This window comes from Haliotis rubra, unplaced genomic scaffold, assembly GCF_003918875.1.
Source record: "Haliotis rubra isolate DU_JTF1 unplaced genomic scaffold, ASM391887v1 Scf22, whole genome shotgun sequence".
NCBI classification, from domain to species: domain Eukaryota; kingdom Metazoa; phylum Mollusca; class Gastropoda; order Lepetellida; family Haliotidae; genus Haliotis; species Haliotis rubra.
The window spans coordinates 2,092,934-2,110,518 of NW_025766225.1; the positions used below are offsets into that span (position 1 = coordinate 2,092,934).

Consider the following 17,585-nt stretch of genomic DNA (forward strand, 5'->3'; position numbering starts at 1 on the left):
TGGAGGTAGTGTATTCTAAGCCAGGATGTCTTACCTTCTCTTCCAGTTTGAGGACTTGTCCGTGACAGTTCTGGAGCTTGTCTGCCAGGAAGGTGATGTACGTCATGGCGACCTGAAGAAGGAAGATTACACATTTGCGTAAAGATGTCTTGTCTGGTAAACTTATCTGCTAATTTGATTCTGGATCTGCCACAATAAATTCTCAAATTTGGTGTAAAGTGATGGGGGTGTCATATATAGTTTTAGCCTCATGTTAGATCACCCCTCAAGGGAAATAACTCTTCTGTTTCTTTATTGAAGTAAATGCTACAAGCATACTTTAATTTCATGACACATTTCTCATGTCAGAATACTGACATTGCCTAACAGATAAACACATAAAACATTTGGAGGGATCTTCGGTCAGGACGGAAAATAATGGCAACAATGGTAGGCACTCATATTATTTATGGTGGGTGGAGGTGAGTTTAGTTTTATGCCGCTTTCAGCAGTATTCCAGCAATATCACGGCGGGGGACATCAAACATTGTACCCATGTGGGGAATTGCACCAAGGCCTTCGGTGTGACAAGCGAACACTTTAGCCACTAGGCTACTCCACCGCCCCTTATCAGTTATGAACCTCTGGATTATTTACAGACTGCCGCCACATCGCTGGAATATTGCGGAGTTCGTCACTAAACAACAAATAAACAAACAAAATATAAAACCAGAGGGGTTAAATCTCATAAAGCGTGATGTTATAATATCTTTGGGTATTTTATGCCTTTGTATAATTGACCCTTGACTTCACATTTAGAACTTCCAGTGACACTGTATGTCCCTCACTGGGGATTTACTTTGCATTTCAACACAACATACACCAGCAGATGTGCAGAATGATGTAAAATCAAACGACAAATGCTTGTATATTGTTCACTATTATTGTTATCACCAAGATTCTGGTTTTAAAATTCCTCCAATGTGTTCTATACCACACATAAAAACATCAGGTGTGTAGCTTGAGTATTCAAGGGAGATCACTCTACTCTCTGTGGAAACTGACACTAAGTTTTTCATAAACAATGCTGGTTACATATAAAGGATCCCAGATACAATTCAGGGCCCAGTTCCACAAAACAATTGTAACGCTAAGATGATCGTAACTCCCATACTTTAACATAGACTTAAGACTGTTGTAAGTTACGGTCGCTTTGAGAACAGGGCCCTGTACAGAATAGTTAGCCAGTGTGCTAAGCAAAAGTTATACATACATGTGGCTGACCAGCATCTTGACAAACAAGAAATATTCTTTACCCACCAAAATATTTTGTTTGTATGTCAGTTGGAATTTTGTAAACTCTTCCCCATTCACTTGGATGACATGGCCACAGACGTACATAAAAATATAGATGCCAGTACATTTGAATTACAGGGAACATTTCCACGATTCCTAGACATTTGCACACTGGTGGCAGGTAGTCGTAACTGGTGGTAACCACTGGGATACAGACTGGGATTTCCAAGACTTAAAGGGAGGTAACTCACCCCATTCAAGGTTAATCCCGAGTTTCGAGAACGATCATCCTCATCTTGAGTCAGCAGATCCTTACACAGTGACAGCTTCAGCAGGAAGGCATCCATCTCCCTGGGAAATATACAGACTGGTCAGATTACACTGGCTTAAAATGCAACATTACACATTTGTTCAAATATACATGTCTGGGAACTGTCAGTTTAGTAATTTTGAATCAGATAAAATGTTCAAGAGACATATTTCTCAAACGTATAATCTCATCAAATCAGCTTGGATAAGATCATAACCTGCACGGACATGAAGACTATACATGCAGACAAACAGGTGGATGAAATGCCCAGACAATATCTATATCACATGAAGAAAGACAAGCCTGTGTCTGTTGGTGGCTGAAAGCTGGTTTCAGCAATACTCCAGCTATATGATAGCAGCCTCGAGTCTGGACCTGGCTATCCAGTGGTTGATAGTGTGAGCAGTGATCCAAGCTAATGGTGTATGATATTAACATGCAAGTCACCGAGTGAGTGAGTGAGTGAGTGAGTATGGTTTTACGCCACTTTTAGCAATATTCCAGCAATATCACGTCCGGGGAACACCAGAAATGGGCTGCACACATTGTACCCATGTGGGGAATCGAACCCGGGTGGGGAAGCGAACGCTTTAACCACTAGGCTACCCCACCGCCCTCAAGTCACTGAGCATTGAAATATAATCAATAATGTTGTCTCACACCATCAGGAATCTACAGTTATTGACCTCTGTCATATACAATAACTGACCTCTGTAATGGACAATGACTGCTGACCTCCTAACAGCCAATCGCTGATACCTCTACAACAGACAATGACCGTCCTCTACAACAGACAATGACTGACCTCTAGAACAGACAATGACCGACCTTCAGAACAGACAATGACTGACCTTCAGAACAGACAATGACAGACCTTCAGAACAGACAATGACCGACCGATCTACAGTTATTGACCTCTGTCATATACAATAACTGACCTCTGTAATGGACGATGACTGCTGACCTCCTAACAGCCAATCGCTGATACCTCTACAACAGACAATGACAAGTCCTCTACAACAGACAATGACTGACCTCTAGAACAGACAATGACCGACCTTCAGAACAGACAATGACCGACCTTCAGAACAGACAATGACCGACCTTCAGAACAGACAATGACTGACCTTCAGAACAGACAATGACCGACCTTCAGAACAGACAATGACCGACCTTCAGAACAGACAATGACTGACCTTCAGAACAGACAATGACCGACCTTCAGAACAGACAATGACGACAATGACTGACCTTCAGAACAGACAATGACAGACCTTCAGAACAGACAATGATGACAATGACTGACCTTCAGAACAGACAATGACCAACCTTCAGAACAGACAATGACCGACCTTCAGAACAGACAATGACCGACCTTCAGAACAGACAATGACCGATCTTCAGAACAGACAATGACTGACCTTCAGAACAGACAATGACCAACCTTCAGAACAGACAATGACAATGACTGACCTTCAGAACAGACAATGACTGACCTTCAGACCAGACAATGACCGACCTTCAGAACAGACAATGACTGACCTTCAGAACAGACAATGACCGACCTTCAGAACAGACAATGACCGACCTTCAGAACAGACAATGACCGATATTCAGAACAGACAATGACTGACCTTCAGAACAGACAATGACCAACCTTCAGAACAGACAATGACAATGACTGACCTTCAGAACAGACAATGACCGACCTTCAGAACAGACAATGACCGACCTTCAGAACAGACAATGACTGACCTTCAGAACAGACAATGACCGACCTTCAGAACAGACAATGACCGACCTTCAGAACAGACAATGACCGACCTTCAGAACAGACAATGACCAACCTTCAGAACAGACAATGAGATAATGACCGACCTTCAGAACAGACAATGACTGACCTTCAGAACAGACAATGACCGACCTTCAGAACAGACAATGACCGACCTTCAGAACAGACAATGACTGACCTTCAGAACAGACAATGACCGACCTTCAGAACAGACAATGACCGACCTTCAGAACAGACAATGACTGACCTTCAGAACAGACAATGACCAACCTTCAGAACAGACAATGATGACAATGACCGACCTTCAGAACAGACAATGACTGACCTTCAGAACAGACAATGACCGACCTTCAGAACAGACAATGACGACAATGACTGACCTTCAGAACAGACAATGACCGACCTTCAGAACAGACAATGACCGACCTTCAGAACAGACAATGACTGACCTTCAGAACAGACAATGACCGACCTTCAGAACAGACAATGACGACAATGACTGACCTTCAGAACAGACAATGACCGACCTTCAGAACAGACAATGACTGACCTTCAGAACAGACAATGACCGACCTTCAGAACAGACAATGATCAACCTTCAGAACAGACAATGACTGACCTTCAGAACAGACAATGACAACAATGACTGACCTTCAGAACAGACAATGACTGACCTTCAGAACAGACAATGACTGACCTTCAGAACAGACAATGACCGACCTTCAGAACAGACAATGACTGACCTTCAGAACAGACAATGACTGACCTTCAGAACAGACAATGACCGACCTTCAGAACAGACAATGACCGACCTTCAGAACAGACAATGACTGACCTTCAGAACAGACAATGACTGACCTTCAGAACAGACAATGACCGACCTTCAGAACAGACAATGACCGACCTTCAGAACAGACAATGACCGACAGACAATGACCGACTTTCAGAACAGACAATGACCGACCTTCAGAACAGACAATGACCGACCTTCAGAACAGACAATGATCAACCTTCAGAACAGACAATGGCTGACCTTCAGAACAGACAATGACGACAATTACTGACCTTCAGAACAGACAATGACTGACCTTCAGAACAGACAATGACATACCTTCAGAACAGACAATGACCGACCGATCTACAGTTATTGACCTCTGTCATATACAATAACTGACCTCTGTAATGGACAATGACTGCTGACCTCCTAACAGCCAATCGCTGATACCTCTACAACAGACAATGACCGTCCTCTACAACAGACAATGACTGACCTCTAGAACAGACAATGACCGACCTTCAGAACAGACAATGACCGACCTTCAGAACAGACAATGACTGACCTTCAGAACAGATAATGACCGACCTTCAGAACAGACAATGACCAACCTTCAGAACAGACAATGACTGACCTCTAGAACAGACAATGACTGAACTTCAGAACAGACAATGACTGACCTAAAGAACAGACAATGACTGACCTAAAGAACAGACAATGACTGACTTCTACGACAGACAATGACTGACCTTCAGAACAGACAATGACTAACTTACACAACAGACAATGACGGACCTCTAGAACAGACAATGACTGACCTCTTCAACAGACAATAACTGACCTTCAGAACAGACAATGACTGACCTTCAGAACAGACAATGACTGACCTTCAGAACAGACAATGACTAACCTCTACAACAGACAATGACTGACCTCTGTAGACCTTTGCCAGCAATCTAGACAATGACTGACCTCTGTAGACCTTTGCCAGCAATCTAGACAATGACTGACCTCTGTAGACCTTTGCCAGCAATCTAGACAATGACTGACCTCTGTAGACCTATGCCAGCAATGTAGACAATGACTGACCTCTGTAGACCTTTGCCAGCAATCTAGACAATGACTGACCTCTGTAGCCCTTTGCCAGCAATCTAGACAATGACTGACCTCTGTAGCCCTTTGCCAGCAATCTAGACAATGACTGATCTCTGTAGCCCTTTGCCAGCAATCTAGACAATGACTGACCTCTGTAGACCTTTGCCAGCAATCTAGACAATGACTGACCTCTGTAGACCTTTGCCTGCAATCTAGACAATGACTGACCTCTGTAGCCCTTTGCCAGCAAATATAGACAATGACTGACCTCTGTAGCCCTTTGCCAGCAATCTAGACAATGACTGACCTCTGTAGCCCTTTGCCAGCAATCTAGACAATGACTGACCTCTGTAGACCTTTGCCAGCAATCCAGACAATGACTGACCTCTGTAGACCTTTGCCTGCAATCTAGACAATGACTGACCTCTGTAGACCTTTGCCAGCAATCTAGACAATGACTGACCTCTGTAGACCTTTGCCTGCAATCTAGACAATGACTGACCTCTGTAGACCTTTGCCTGCAATCTAGACAATGACTGACCTCTGTAGACCTTTGCCAGCAATCTAGACAATGACTGATCTCTGTAGACCTTTGCCTGCAATCTAGACAATGACTGACCTTTGTAGACCTTTGCCAGCAATCTCCAAAAGCTGTTGGAACTCAGGCATCATGTCGTCCCCAGCTCGGTAGAGAGAGGAGTCCTTCTCCATTCCACTGTCAATGTACTTCTTGATGCCATCGACAAACTCTCCATCACAGCTGTCAACACAAACAATGGCATGTGTTGCTGAGCAGAGCTAGTTATCACAGGTATCAATAAACATGGGGTGACAATGATACTGTCTCTAGAAATTAGAGGTATCAATAAACATGGGGTGACAATGTTGCTGATTCTAGAAATCACAGGTATCAATAAACATGGGGTGACAATGTTACTGTCTCTAGAAATTACAGGTATCAATAAACATGGGGTGACAATGATATTGCCTCTAGAAATCAGAAGTATCAATAAACATGGGGTGACAATGTTACTGTCTCTAGAAATCACAGGTATCAATCTGCATGGGAAGACAATGTTGCTGATTCTAGTTATCATAAGTTTCAATCAACATGGGAAGACAATGTTGCTGATTCTAGGTATCAGATGTTTCAGATAACATGTTAAGATAATGCTGGTGATTCTAGTTATCAAAGCTTCTTAGTCTTTTGTACACTTGCAAGTGACTTCTGACAAAGCGAAATACATCAGCATGATCAATGAGGGAAAATGAGTGAAGAAGGCAAACTTTTAAATTTAGACATACAACCCAAGATGGAGCATATCCGTGACTCAACTATGTTTGTCTAGTAACAAATGAAATATTTGGGACAACACTTTCTTAGTAAAGAACAAGTACTTTTTTGGGTTGAGTCCCATTCGGGATTAGAACCCAAACTCTAACCCACACGGACATTACCAGGAAAGATCCAGTCTTGCGAAGTTGCTGAGGAAGCCATATTTGAAAGTTTTTGTGACATGTCTGTCGCTGCTGCTAGCGACCTCCTCTGGGAGATACGGAGCGGACGGAACACAGAAGCCATCAAGTATCTCTTCTTCATCTGGAAACATAAACATCATCCTGGTTAGTCAACTGGGCTACTCAGTGTCAGACAAGCTAGTCCGAGTCACAAGCATAACGTGTTTCACACGGATTAACATGTTACAAACCAGACCCCACATGGGCACAATGTGTGAAGCCCATTTCTGGTGTTATATACCAGACAGTAATAGAATAACATGTTATATACCAGACAGTAATAACATAACATGTGATATACCTGACAGTAATAGCATAACATGTTATATACCTGACAGTAATAGCATAACATGTTTTATACCTGACAGTAATAGCATAACATGTTATATACCAGACAGTAATAGCATAACATGTTTTATACCTGACAGTAATAACATAACATGTTATATGCCAGACAGTTATAGCCTAACATGTTACATACAAGACAGCAATAGCATAACATGATATATATCAGACAGCAATAACATAACATGTTATATACCTGACAGTAATAACATGACATGTTATATGCCAGACAGTAATAACATAGCATGTTATATACCAGACAGTAATAATATAACATGTTATATACCTGACAGTAATAACATAACATGTTACATGTCAGACAGTAATAACATAACATATTATATACCAGACAGTAATAACATAACATTGTTATATACCAGACAGTAATAGCATATGTTATATACCAGACAGTAATAGCATAACATTGTTATATACCAGACAGTAATAGCATAACATTGTTATATACCAGATAGTAATAGCATAACATGTTATATACCATACAGTAATAGCATAACATGTTATATACCAGACAGTAATAGCATAACATGTTATATACCAGACAGTAATAGCATAACATTGTTATATACCAGACAGTAATAACATAACATTGTTATATACCAGATAGTAATAGCAAAATGTTATATATCAAACAGTAATAGCATAACATGATATATATCAGACAGTAATAACATAACATGTTATATACCAGATAGTAATAGCAAAAAGTTATATACCAGACAGTAATAACATAACATGTTATATACCAGACTAATAATATAACATGTTATATACCAGACAATAGCACAATGTTATATACCAGACTACAATAGCATGACATGTTATATGCCAGACAGTAATAACACAACATGTTATATACCAGACAGCAATATCATAACATGTTATATCGACAGTAATAACATAACATGTTATATACCAGACAGCAATAGCATAACATGTTATATACCAGACAGTAATAACATATCATAACTTGGTGACATTAGACAATATCATAACTTGGTGACATTACAAAATACCATCATAACTTGGTGACATTACAAAATACCATCATAACTTGGTTACATTAGACATTATCATGACTTGGTGACATTAGACAGTACCATCCTAACTTGGTGACATTAGACAGTACCATCATAACCTGGTGACATTAAACAGCATCATCATAACTTGGTGACATTAGACAGCATCATCATAACTTGGTGACATTAGACAATATTGTCATAACTTGGTGACATTAGACAATATTGTCATAACTTGGTGACATTAGACATTATCATAACTTGGTGACATTAGACAGTATCGTATCATAACTTGGTGACATTAGACAGCATCATAACTTGGTGACATTAGACAGTTTCATAACTTGCAATTGGTGACATTAGACAGCATCATCATAACTTGGTGACATTAGACAATATTGTCATAACTTGGTGACATTAGACAGTATCATAACTTGGTGACATTAGACAGTATCATACATTGGTGACATTAGTCAGTATCATAACTTGGTGACATTAGACAGTTTCATAACTTGCAATTGGTGACATTAGACAGCATCATCATAACTTGGTGACATTAGACAATATTGTCATAACTTGGTGACATTAGACAACAATCCTTAAAACAAGGGAACAATTGCAAGTATCAGCATTAAATATACACGAGAAATCTCTCATCCGCCTACTTAGCAATCAGGTGCCCCTGACTGACTAATTCATAGCTGATGCAAATTATTCTGTCAAAAAACATTTCCATTTCAAAAATAGATCCAACAAATGCCAACTTTGAAAGAAGATTTTATGGAAATGATGTAATACATAATGTCAAGAATATTAACCTTCTGAGGTAACAAAACGCCAGATCAATCACCAAACAGCACATTAAATACACGCTGATGTTGCAGCAAAAGAAGTTTAATTATTCATAAAGCAACATCCACTCCGCTAAAAGTTGGCAGACCTCATAAATATTTCAGTGTAAAAAGTTTGAGAACAAATTCAGCCTGCATGTACGACTGGTGAACAAATATCACCAAGCCAGAATGGCAGCTGTATGTTTGGTCCTGGGAGGGAGATTCGAGCCTGGATGTGTCTCTAGTCTGTAGACCACTAGTCCATGGAACAGTCATGGTAATGTCAGCTTGTCTGTCAGTACAGACGAATCAGACAAGCCAGTTGTCTGTGACAGTTTTCTCCTGTTGATTTGACTACCACTTTTATTGATGTGTTCAGATATGGACAACTCAAGATCACGGGCTATAAGGTCAGCTTCAAACCCAATGATATGTTGTTATATCCCAGACAATATGTTATATCATAGATAGTTGTTATATCCAGACTATTTGTTATATCATAGATAGTTGTTATATCCAGACTATTTGTTATAGCATAGATAGTTGTTATATCCCAGACAATTTGTTATATCATAGACAGTTGTTATATCCCAGACAATTTGTTATATCATAGACAGTTGTTATATCCCAGGCAATTTGTAATATCATAGATAGTTGTTATATCCCAGACAATTTGTAATATCATAGTTGTTATATCCCAGACAATTTGTTATAGCATAGACAGTTGTTATATTCCAGGCAATACGATACATCATAGACAGTTGTTATATCCCAGGCAATTTGTTATATCATAGATAGTTGTTATATCCCAGGCAATTTGTTATATCATAGATAGTTGTTATACCCCAGGCAATTTGTAATATCATAGACAGTTGTTATATCCCAGGCAATTTGTTATATCATAGATAGTTGTTATACCCCAAGCAATTTGTTATATCATAGATAGTTGTTATATCCCAGGCAATTTGTTATATCATAGATAGTTGTTATACCCCAGGCAATTTGTTATATCATAGACAGTTGTTATATCCCAGGCAATTTGTTATATCATAGACAGTTGTTGTATCCCAGGCAATTTCTTATATCATAGATAGTTGTTATATCCAGACAATTTGTTATATCATAGATAGTTGTTATATCCCAGGCAATTCGATACATCATAGATAGTTGTTATACCCCAGGCAATTTCTAATATCATAGATAGTTGTTATATTCCAGGCAATTCTATACATCATAGATAGTTGTTATATCCCAGGCAATTTGTTATATCATAGATAGTTCTTATACCCCAGGCAATTTGTAATATCATAGATAGTTGTTATATCCCAGGCAATTTGTAATATCATAGATAGTTGTTATATTCCAGGCAATTCGATACATCATAGATAGTTGTTATACCCCAGGCAATTTGTTATATCATAGATAGTTGTTATATCCCAGGCAATTTGTAATATCATACATAGTGATATATCCCAGGCAATTCGATACATCATAGATAGTTGTTATATCCCAGGCAATTCGATACATCATAGATAGTTGTTATACCCCAGGCAATTCGATACATCATAGATAGTTGTTATACCCCAGGCAATTCGATACATCATAGATAGTTGTTATACCCCAGGCAATTTGTTATATCATAGATAGTTGTTATATCCCAGGCAATTCGATACATCATAGATAGTTGTTATACCCCAGGCAATTCGATACATCATAGATAGTTGTTATACCCCAGGCAATTCGATACATCATAGATAGTTGTTATACCCCAGGCAATTTGTTATATCATAGATAGTTGTTATATCCCAGGCAATTCGATACATCTATATAGTTGTTATATCCCAGGCAATTTGTAATATCATAGATAGTTGTTATATCCCAGGCAATTTGTAATATCATAGATAGTTGTTATACCCCAGGCAATTTGTAATATCATAGATAGTTGTTATATCCCAGGCAATTTGTTACATCATAGATAGTTGTTATATCCCAGGCAATTCGATACATCATAGACAGTTGTTATATTCCAGGCAATTCGATACATCATAGACAGTTGTTATATCCCAGGCAATTTGTAATATCATAGATAGTTGTTATATCCCAGGCAATTTGTTATATCATAGATAGTTGTTATATCCCAGGCAATTTGTTACATCATAGATAGTTGTTATATCCCACACAATTTGTTATATCATAGACTGTTGTTATATCCCACACAATTTGTTATATCATAGATAGTTATTATATCCAGACAATTTGTTATATCATAGATAGTTGTTATATCCCAGGCAATTTGTTATATCAAAGATAGTTGTTATATCCAGACAATTTGTTATATCAAAGATAGTTGTTATATCCCACACAATTTGTTATATCATAGATAGTTGTTATATCCCAGGCAATTTGTTATATCATAGATAGTTGTTATATCCAGACAATTTGTTATATCATAGATAGTTGTTATATCCCAGGCAATTTGCTATATTCATAGCTAGTTGTTATATCCAGACAATTTGTTACATCATAGATAGTTGTTATATCCCACACAATTTGTTATATCATAGATAGTTGTTATATCCCACACAATTTGTTATATCATAGATAGTTGTTATATCCACACAATTTGTTATATCATAGATAGTTGTTATATCCACACAATTTGTTATATCATAGATAGTTGTTATATCCCACACAATTTGTTATATCATACATTGGTCATTTTATCCCAGGCAATTTGTTATATCAGGAAGCTGTTACATCCCAGACAATTAAGTAATTGCTTGTTTCACCCAAAGAGATGACCCCATGTGATGACCCCATGAGATGTCCCCATGATATGACTCCATGATGTGTCCCCATGATTTGACCCCAATATATGTCCCCACGCGATGACCCCATGTCCCCATGAGATGACCCCATAATATGTCTTAATGATATGACCCCATGATATGTCCCCATGCGATGACCCCATGATATGTCCCCATGCGACGACCCCATGATATGTCCCCATGATATGACTCCATGATATGACCTTACAAGACCAGAGCTTGTACAAGGACTGACTACATACCTGACTCTGGTTCTCCAGTCTCAGGCCGATCTGTTGGTACCGGCTTCCGTAGGGCACACACCAGACCATTCTGATCCCCCCTGACCATGTAGCCCTGGATCAGATCCTCAATGTCGTTGAAACGCACAGCTTCCACGCTGCCTTCAGACTGGAAGTTGGAAAATATCACACATCGTAAAATAGGATTTAACATCACTTACCCTCCTTCAATACAACAGATCAGAGAGGTCAGTTGAGTTGCGCTGGCTGCCAATGTCAGCAACACAAATATATTAACAGTGAGTTGCGCTGGCTGCCAATGTCAGCAACGCAAATATATTAACAGTGAGTTCCGTTGGCTGCCAATGTCAGCAACACAAATATATTAACAGTGAGTTGCGCTGGCTGCCAATGTCAGCAACACAAATATATTAACAGTGAGTTGCGCTGGCTGCCAATGTCAGCAACGCAAATATATTAACAGTGAGTTCCGTTGGCTGCCAATGTCAGCAACACAAATATATTAACAGTGAGTTTAAGCTGGCTGCCAATGTCAGCAACACAAATATATTAACAGTGAGTTGCGCTGGCTGCCAATGTCAGCAACACAAATATATTAACAGTGAGTTGCGCTGGCTGCCAATGTCAGCAACACAAATATATTAACAGTGAGTTGCGTTGGCTGCCAATGTCAGCAACACAAATATATTAACAGTGAGTTAGCTGGCTGCCAATGTCAGCAACACAAATATATTAACAGTGAGTTGCGCTGGCTGCCAATGTCAGCAACACAAATATATTAACAGTGAGTTGCGTTGGCTGCCAATGTCAGCAACACAAATATATTAACAGTGAGTTGCGCTGGCTGCCAATGTCAGCAACACAAATATATTAACAGTGAGTTGCGCTGGCTGCCAAGGTCAGCAACACAAATATATTAACAGTGAGTTGCGCTGGCTGCCAATGTCAGCAACACAAATATATTAACAGTCACAGTTGCGTTGAGTTGGATGCCAAGGTCAGCAACAGAAATATATTTACAGTGAGTTGCGCTGGCTGCCAATGTCAGCAACACAAATATATTAACAGTGAGTTCCGTTGGATGCCAATGTCAGCAACGCGATTATATCAACAGTGAGTTGCGCTGGCTGCCAATGTCAGCAACGCGAATATATTAACAGTGAGTTGCGCTGGCTGCCAATGTCAGCAACGCGATTATATTAACAGTGAGTTGCGCTGGCTGCCAATGTCAGCAACGCGATTATATTAACAGTGAGTTGCGCTGGCTGCCAATGTCAGCAACGCGAATATATTAACAGCGAGTTGCGTTGAGTTGGATGCCAAGGTCAGCAACAGAAATATATTAACAGTGAGTTGCGCTGGCTGCCAATGTCAGCAACACAAACATATTAACAGTGAGTTGCGCTGGCTGCCAATGTCAGCAACGTGAATATATTAACAGTGAGTTGCACTGGCTGCCAATGTCAGCAACGCGGATATATTAACAGTGAGTTGCGCTGGCTGCCAATGTCAGCAACACGAAATTATTAACAGTGAGTTGCACTGGCTGCCAATGTCAGCAACGCGAATATATTAACAGTGAGTTGCGCTGGCTGCCAATGTCAGCAGCACAAATATATTAACAGTGAGTTGCGCTGGCTGCCAATGTCAGCAACACAAATATATTAACAGTGAGTTGCGCTGGCTGCCAATGTCAGCAACACAAATATATTAACAGTGAGTACCGTTGGATGCCAATGTCAGCAATGCGATTATATTAACAGTGAGTTGCGCTGGCTGCCAATGTCAGCAACGCGAATATATTAACAGTGAGTTGCGTTGGCTGCCAATGTCAGCAACACAAATATATTAACAGTCACAGTTGCGTTGAGTTGGATGCCAAGGTCAGCAACAGAAATATATTTACAGTGAGTTGCGCTGGCTGCCAATGTCAGCAACACAAATATATTAACTTTGAGTTCCGTTGGATGCCAATGTCAGCAACGCGATTATATTAACAGTGACTTGCGCTGGCTGCCAATGTCAGCAACGCGATTATATTAACAGTGAGTTGCGCTGGCTGCCAATGTCAGCAACGCGATTATATTAACAGTGAGTTGCGCTGGCTGCCAATGTCAGCAACGTGAATATATTAACAGTGAGTTGCGCTGGCTGCCAATGTCAGCAACACAAATATATTAACAGTGAGTTGCGTTGAGTTGGATGCCAAGGTCAGCAACAGAAATATATTAACAGTGAGTTGCGCTGGCTGCAAATGTCAGCAACACAAACATATTAACAGTGAGTTGCGCTGGCTGCCAATGTCAGCAACGCGAATATATTAACAGTGAGTTGCACTGGCTGCCAATGTCAGCAACGCGGATATATTAACAGTGAGTTGCGCTGGCTGCCAATGTCAGCAACGCGAAATTATTAACAGTGAGTTGCACTGGCTGCCAATGTCAGCAACGCGAATATATTAACAGAGTGAGTTGCGCTGGCTGCCAATGTCAGCAACACAAATATATTAACAGAGTGAGTTGCGCTGGCTGCCAATGTCAGCAACACGAAATTATTAACAGTGAGTTGCACTGGCTGCCAATGTCAGCAACGCGAATATATTAACAGTGAGTTGCGCTGGCTGCCAATGTCAGCAACACAAATATATTAACAGTGAGTTGCGCTGGCTGCCAATGTCAGCAACACAAATATATTAACAGTGAGTTGCGCTGGCTGCCAATGTCAGCAACACAAATATATTAACAGTGAGTTCCGTTGGATGCCAATGTCAGCAACGCGATTATATTAACAGTGAGTTGCGCTGGCTGCCAATGTCAGCAACGCGAATATATTAACAGTGAGTTGCACTGGCTGCCAATGTCAGCAACACAAATATATTAGCAGTGAGTTGCGTTGAGTTTGATGTCAAGGTCAGCAACAGAAATATATTAACAGTGAGTTGCGCTGGCTGCCAATGTCAGCAACACAAATATATTAACAGTGAGTTCCGTTGGATGCCAATGTCAGCAACGCGATTATATTAACAGTGAGTTGCGCTGGCTGCCAATGTCAGCAACGCGAATATATTAACAGTGACTTGCGCTGGCTGCCAATGTCAGCAACGCGATTATATTAACAGTGAGTTGCGCTGGCTGCCAATGTCAGCAACGCGATTATATTAACAGTGAGTTGCGCTGGCTGCCAATGTCAGCAACGCGAATATATTAACAGTGAGTTGCACTGGCTGCCAATGTCAGCAACAGAAATATATTAACTTTGAGTTGCGTTGAGTTGGATGCCAAGGTCAGCAACAGAAATATATTAACAGTGAGTTGCGCTGGCTGCCAATGTCAGCAACACAAACATATTAACAGTGAGTTCCGTTGGATGCCAATGTCAGCAACGCGATTATATTAACAGTGAGTTGCGCTGGCTGCCAATGTCAGCAACGCGAATATATTAACAGTGAGTTGCGCTGGCTGCCAATGTCAGCAACGCGAATATATTAACAGTGAGTTGCACTGGCTGCCAATGTCAGCAACGCGGATATATTAACAGTGAGTTGCGCTGGCTGCCAATGTCAGCAACGCGAAATTATTAACAGTGAGTTGCACTGGCTGCCAATGTCAGCAACGCGAATATATTAACAGAGTGAGTTGCGTTGGCTGCCAATGTCAGCAACACGAATACATTAACAGTGAGTTGCGTTGGCTGCCGAGGTCAGCAACACGAATACATTAACAGTGAATTGCGTTTCGGCCAACCTTCAGCAATAATGCAACCAGTGTTTGAAATAGCCACTGGCCTGCTAGCCCATGGCTAGTAAAAATCCAGTCGGGCCAGTAAATCTCAACAGTCACTTGCCCGAATGGCTAGTGACTTTTCATGGGGTCATTTTGTAAATACATGTATATCACTCTCTCCGACTTGTTAAGTTATAATACACTTTTAAATCATGCAAGATTATGGCCTTATATGAATGCTCATTGTATTAGCAGCTTAATGATGAAGCCATGTCTACATTCAAATTTTGGGCCAGTGAATAACTTTGTGGGTTAGTAACTTTCAGGCACAGCTAGCCGGTCTGGCTAGCAAAATTTGGAAACTATTTCGCACACCTGTTGAGAGTGAGTGAGGGAGTTGGGTTTCATGCCACTTTCAGAACCACTGCTGAATCTGTTAGGGGGAGTGTCAGTACCACTGCATCTCCAATCACTATGGTAACAAGAGCAAAAGAACAAAAGACCATGTGTGAATATGATTGGTTGTAGTTGCTAACTGGGCAAATATCTTGGCTCTCAATTTTTTTTATGACTGAGATGGAATCCCTCACTCCCAAACTGTTATTACATGAATCAGACAGGCCAATGGGCCTATACCAGCAAACTACTGTACACATTATTTAGCATGCTGAGCTGAAAAGAGAATGAAACATTCTTCAGTCACCAGCATGTTACTATAAATGTTTTGCACATTAATAAGTTTTACTGTGAATAACACACCTGAAATGTCAGATGCACACTAAGATATTGACGAAAAGACATTCTTGACAACTGCCTTTGTATTAAACAGCAGTGCCTATTTTATTGTTGGTAGTTACAGTGGTCAAAAAATAAAAAGTGTTTTTTAATGATCACTTTTTTCAATCAAAATAGAAACTACTTCCTCGTCAATTTTTATATGCGTGCACATGAAGTAACACAGATTGCAAGTCACTAACTAGATAGGGCACAGTATGTACACAATGCACATTGCGGAAAAACATGTTGCTGATGATATTATCTCCCACGTATTCTTTTTCATAAGCACAAGGAAGTTGATCCATGTTCATGAAATGAACATTTTATACAGTGTGTGTTTGAGGAATGGAACAGTTCATCAGTATATGTGGCAAACAGACAAAATGCTTCATAGTATGTGTTTACATTGTGTGTGTAGGTCACGCTATTGTCGGGTGTAGGTCACGCTATTGTCGGGTGAAGGTCACGCTATTGTCTGGTGAAGGTCACGCTATTGTCTGGTGAAGGTCACTCATTACATAGCTCGTCTTAAAATCATTATATCCCACACAAGCCACACCCTATCCTGCTTGTGCTCTCCTAAAGGTCATCATCAAGTGTTAACACTTGGTTTCCAGACCTAAGGTATCATGTGACATGAATAAGCCAGGATGAAAGTCTCTCCTTGATCACAGTACTCCAGAAGACTAAGTACCAACAGACACGGCCTGCTGTCAAATATAGCACACAAACTTTCTTCTTGGTTTTAACTGAAAGGTTATGACAATTTAAAGAAATCTGCAAACCTTATTGAGTACAAAGAGGGCCAAAATACCTCAAATGTGATGTGTCCACATAGCACCTTTCCACATAATTCTTAATTGTAATTCTTCAAAAGCATTTTGAAGTTGGTTTAGTGAGTGAGTGAGTGAGTTCAGTTTTACGCCGCACTCAGCAATATTCCAGCTCTATGGCGGTTGGTTTAGTAATACAAGACAAATTATCAAATAGTAATTCATTAAGCCATGACAGTTAATGGGGATTGATCCTCTCGACA

General features: G+C 40.1%; 1 protein-coding gene across 1 annotated transcript in view; it reads right to left on the reverse strand.

Annotated features, from left to right (window-relative positions):
- LOC124277307 (phosphatidylinositol 3,4,5-trisphosphate 5-phosphatase 2A-like) overlaps positions 1-17,585 on the reverse strand; it is a 64,049-nt gene that overhangs the window by 16,434 nt on the left and 30,030 nt on the right. Inside the window, 5 exon segments of the mRNA XM_046712958.1 lie at positions 35-112; positions 1,527-1,626; positions 5,867-6,007; positions 6,706-6,847; positions 12,051-12,198. Coding sequence (XP_046568914.1) covers positions 35-112; positions 1,527-1,626; positions 5,867-6,007; positions 6,706-6,847; positions 12,051-12,198 — 609 coding nt within the window.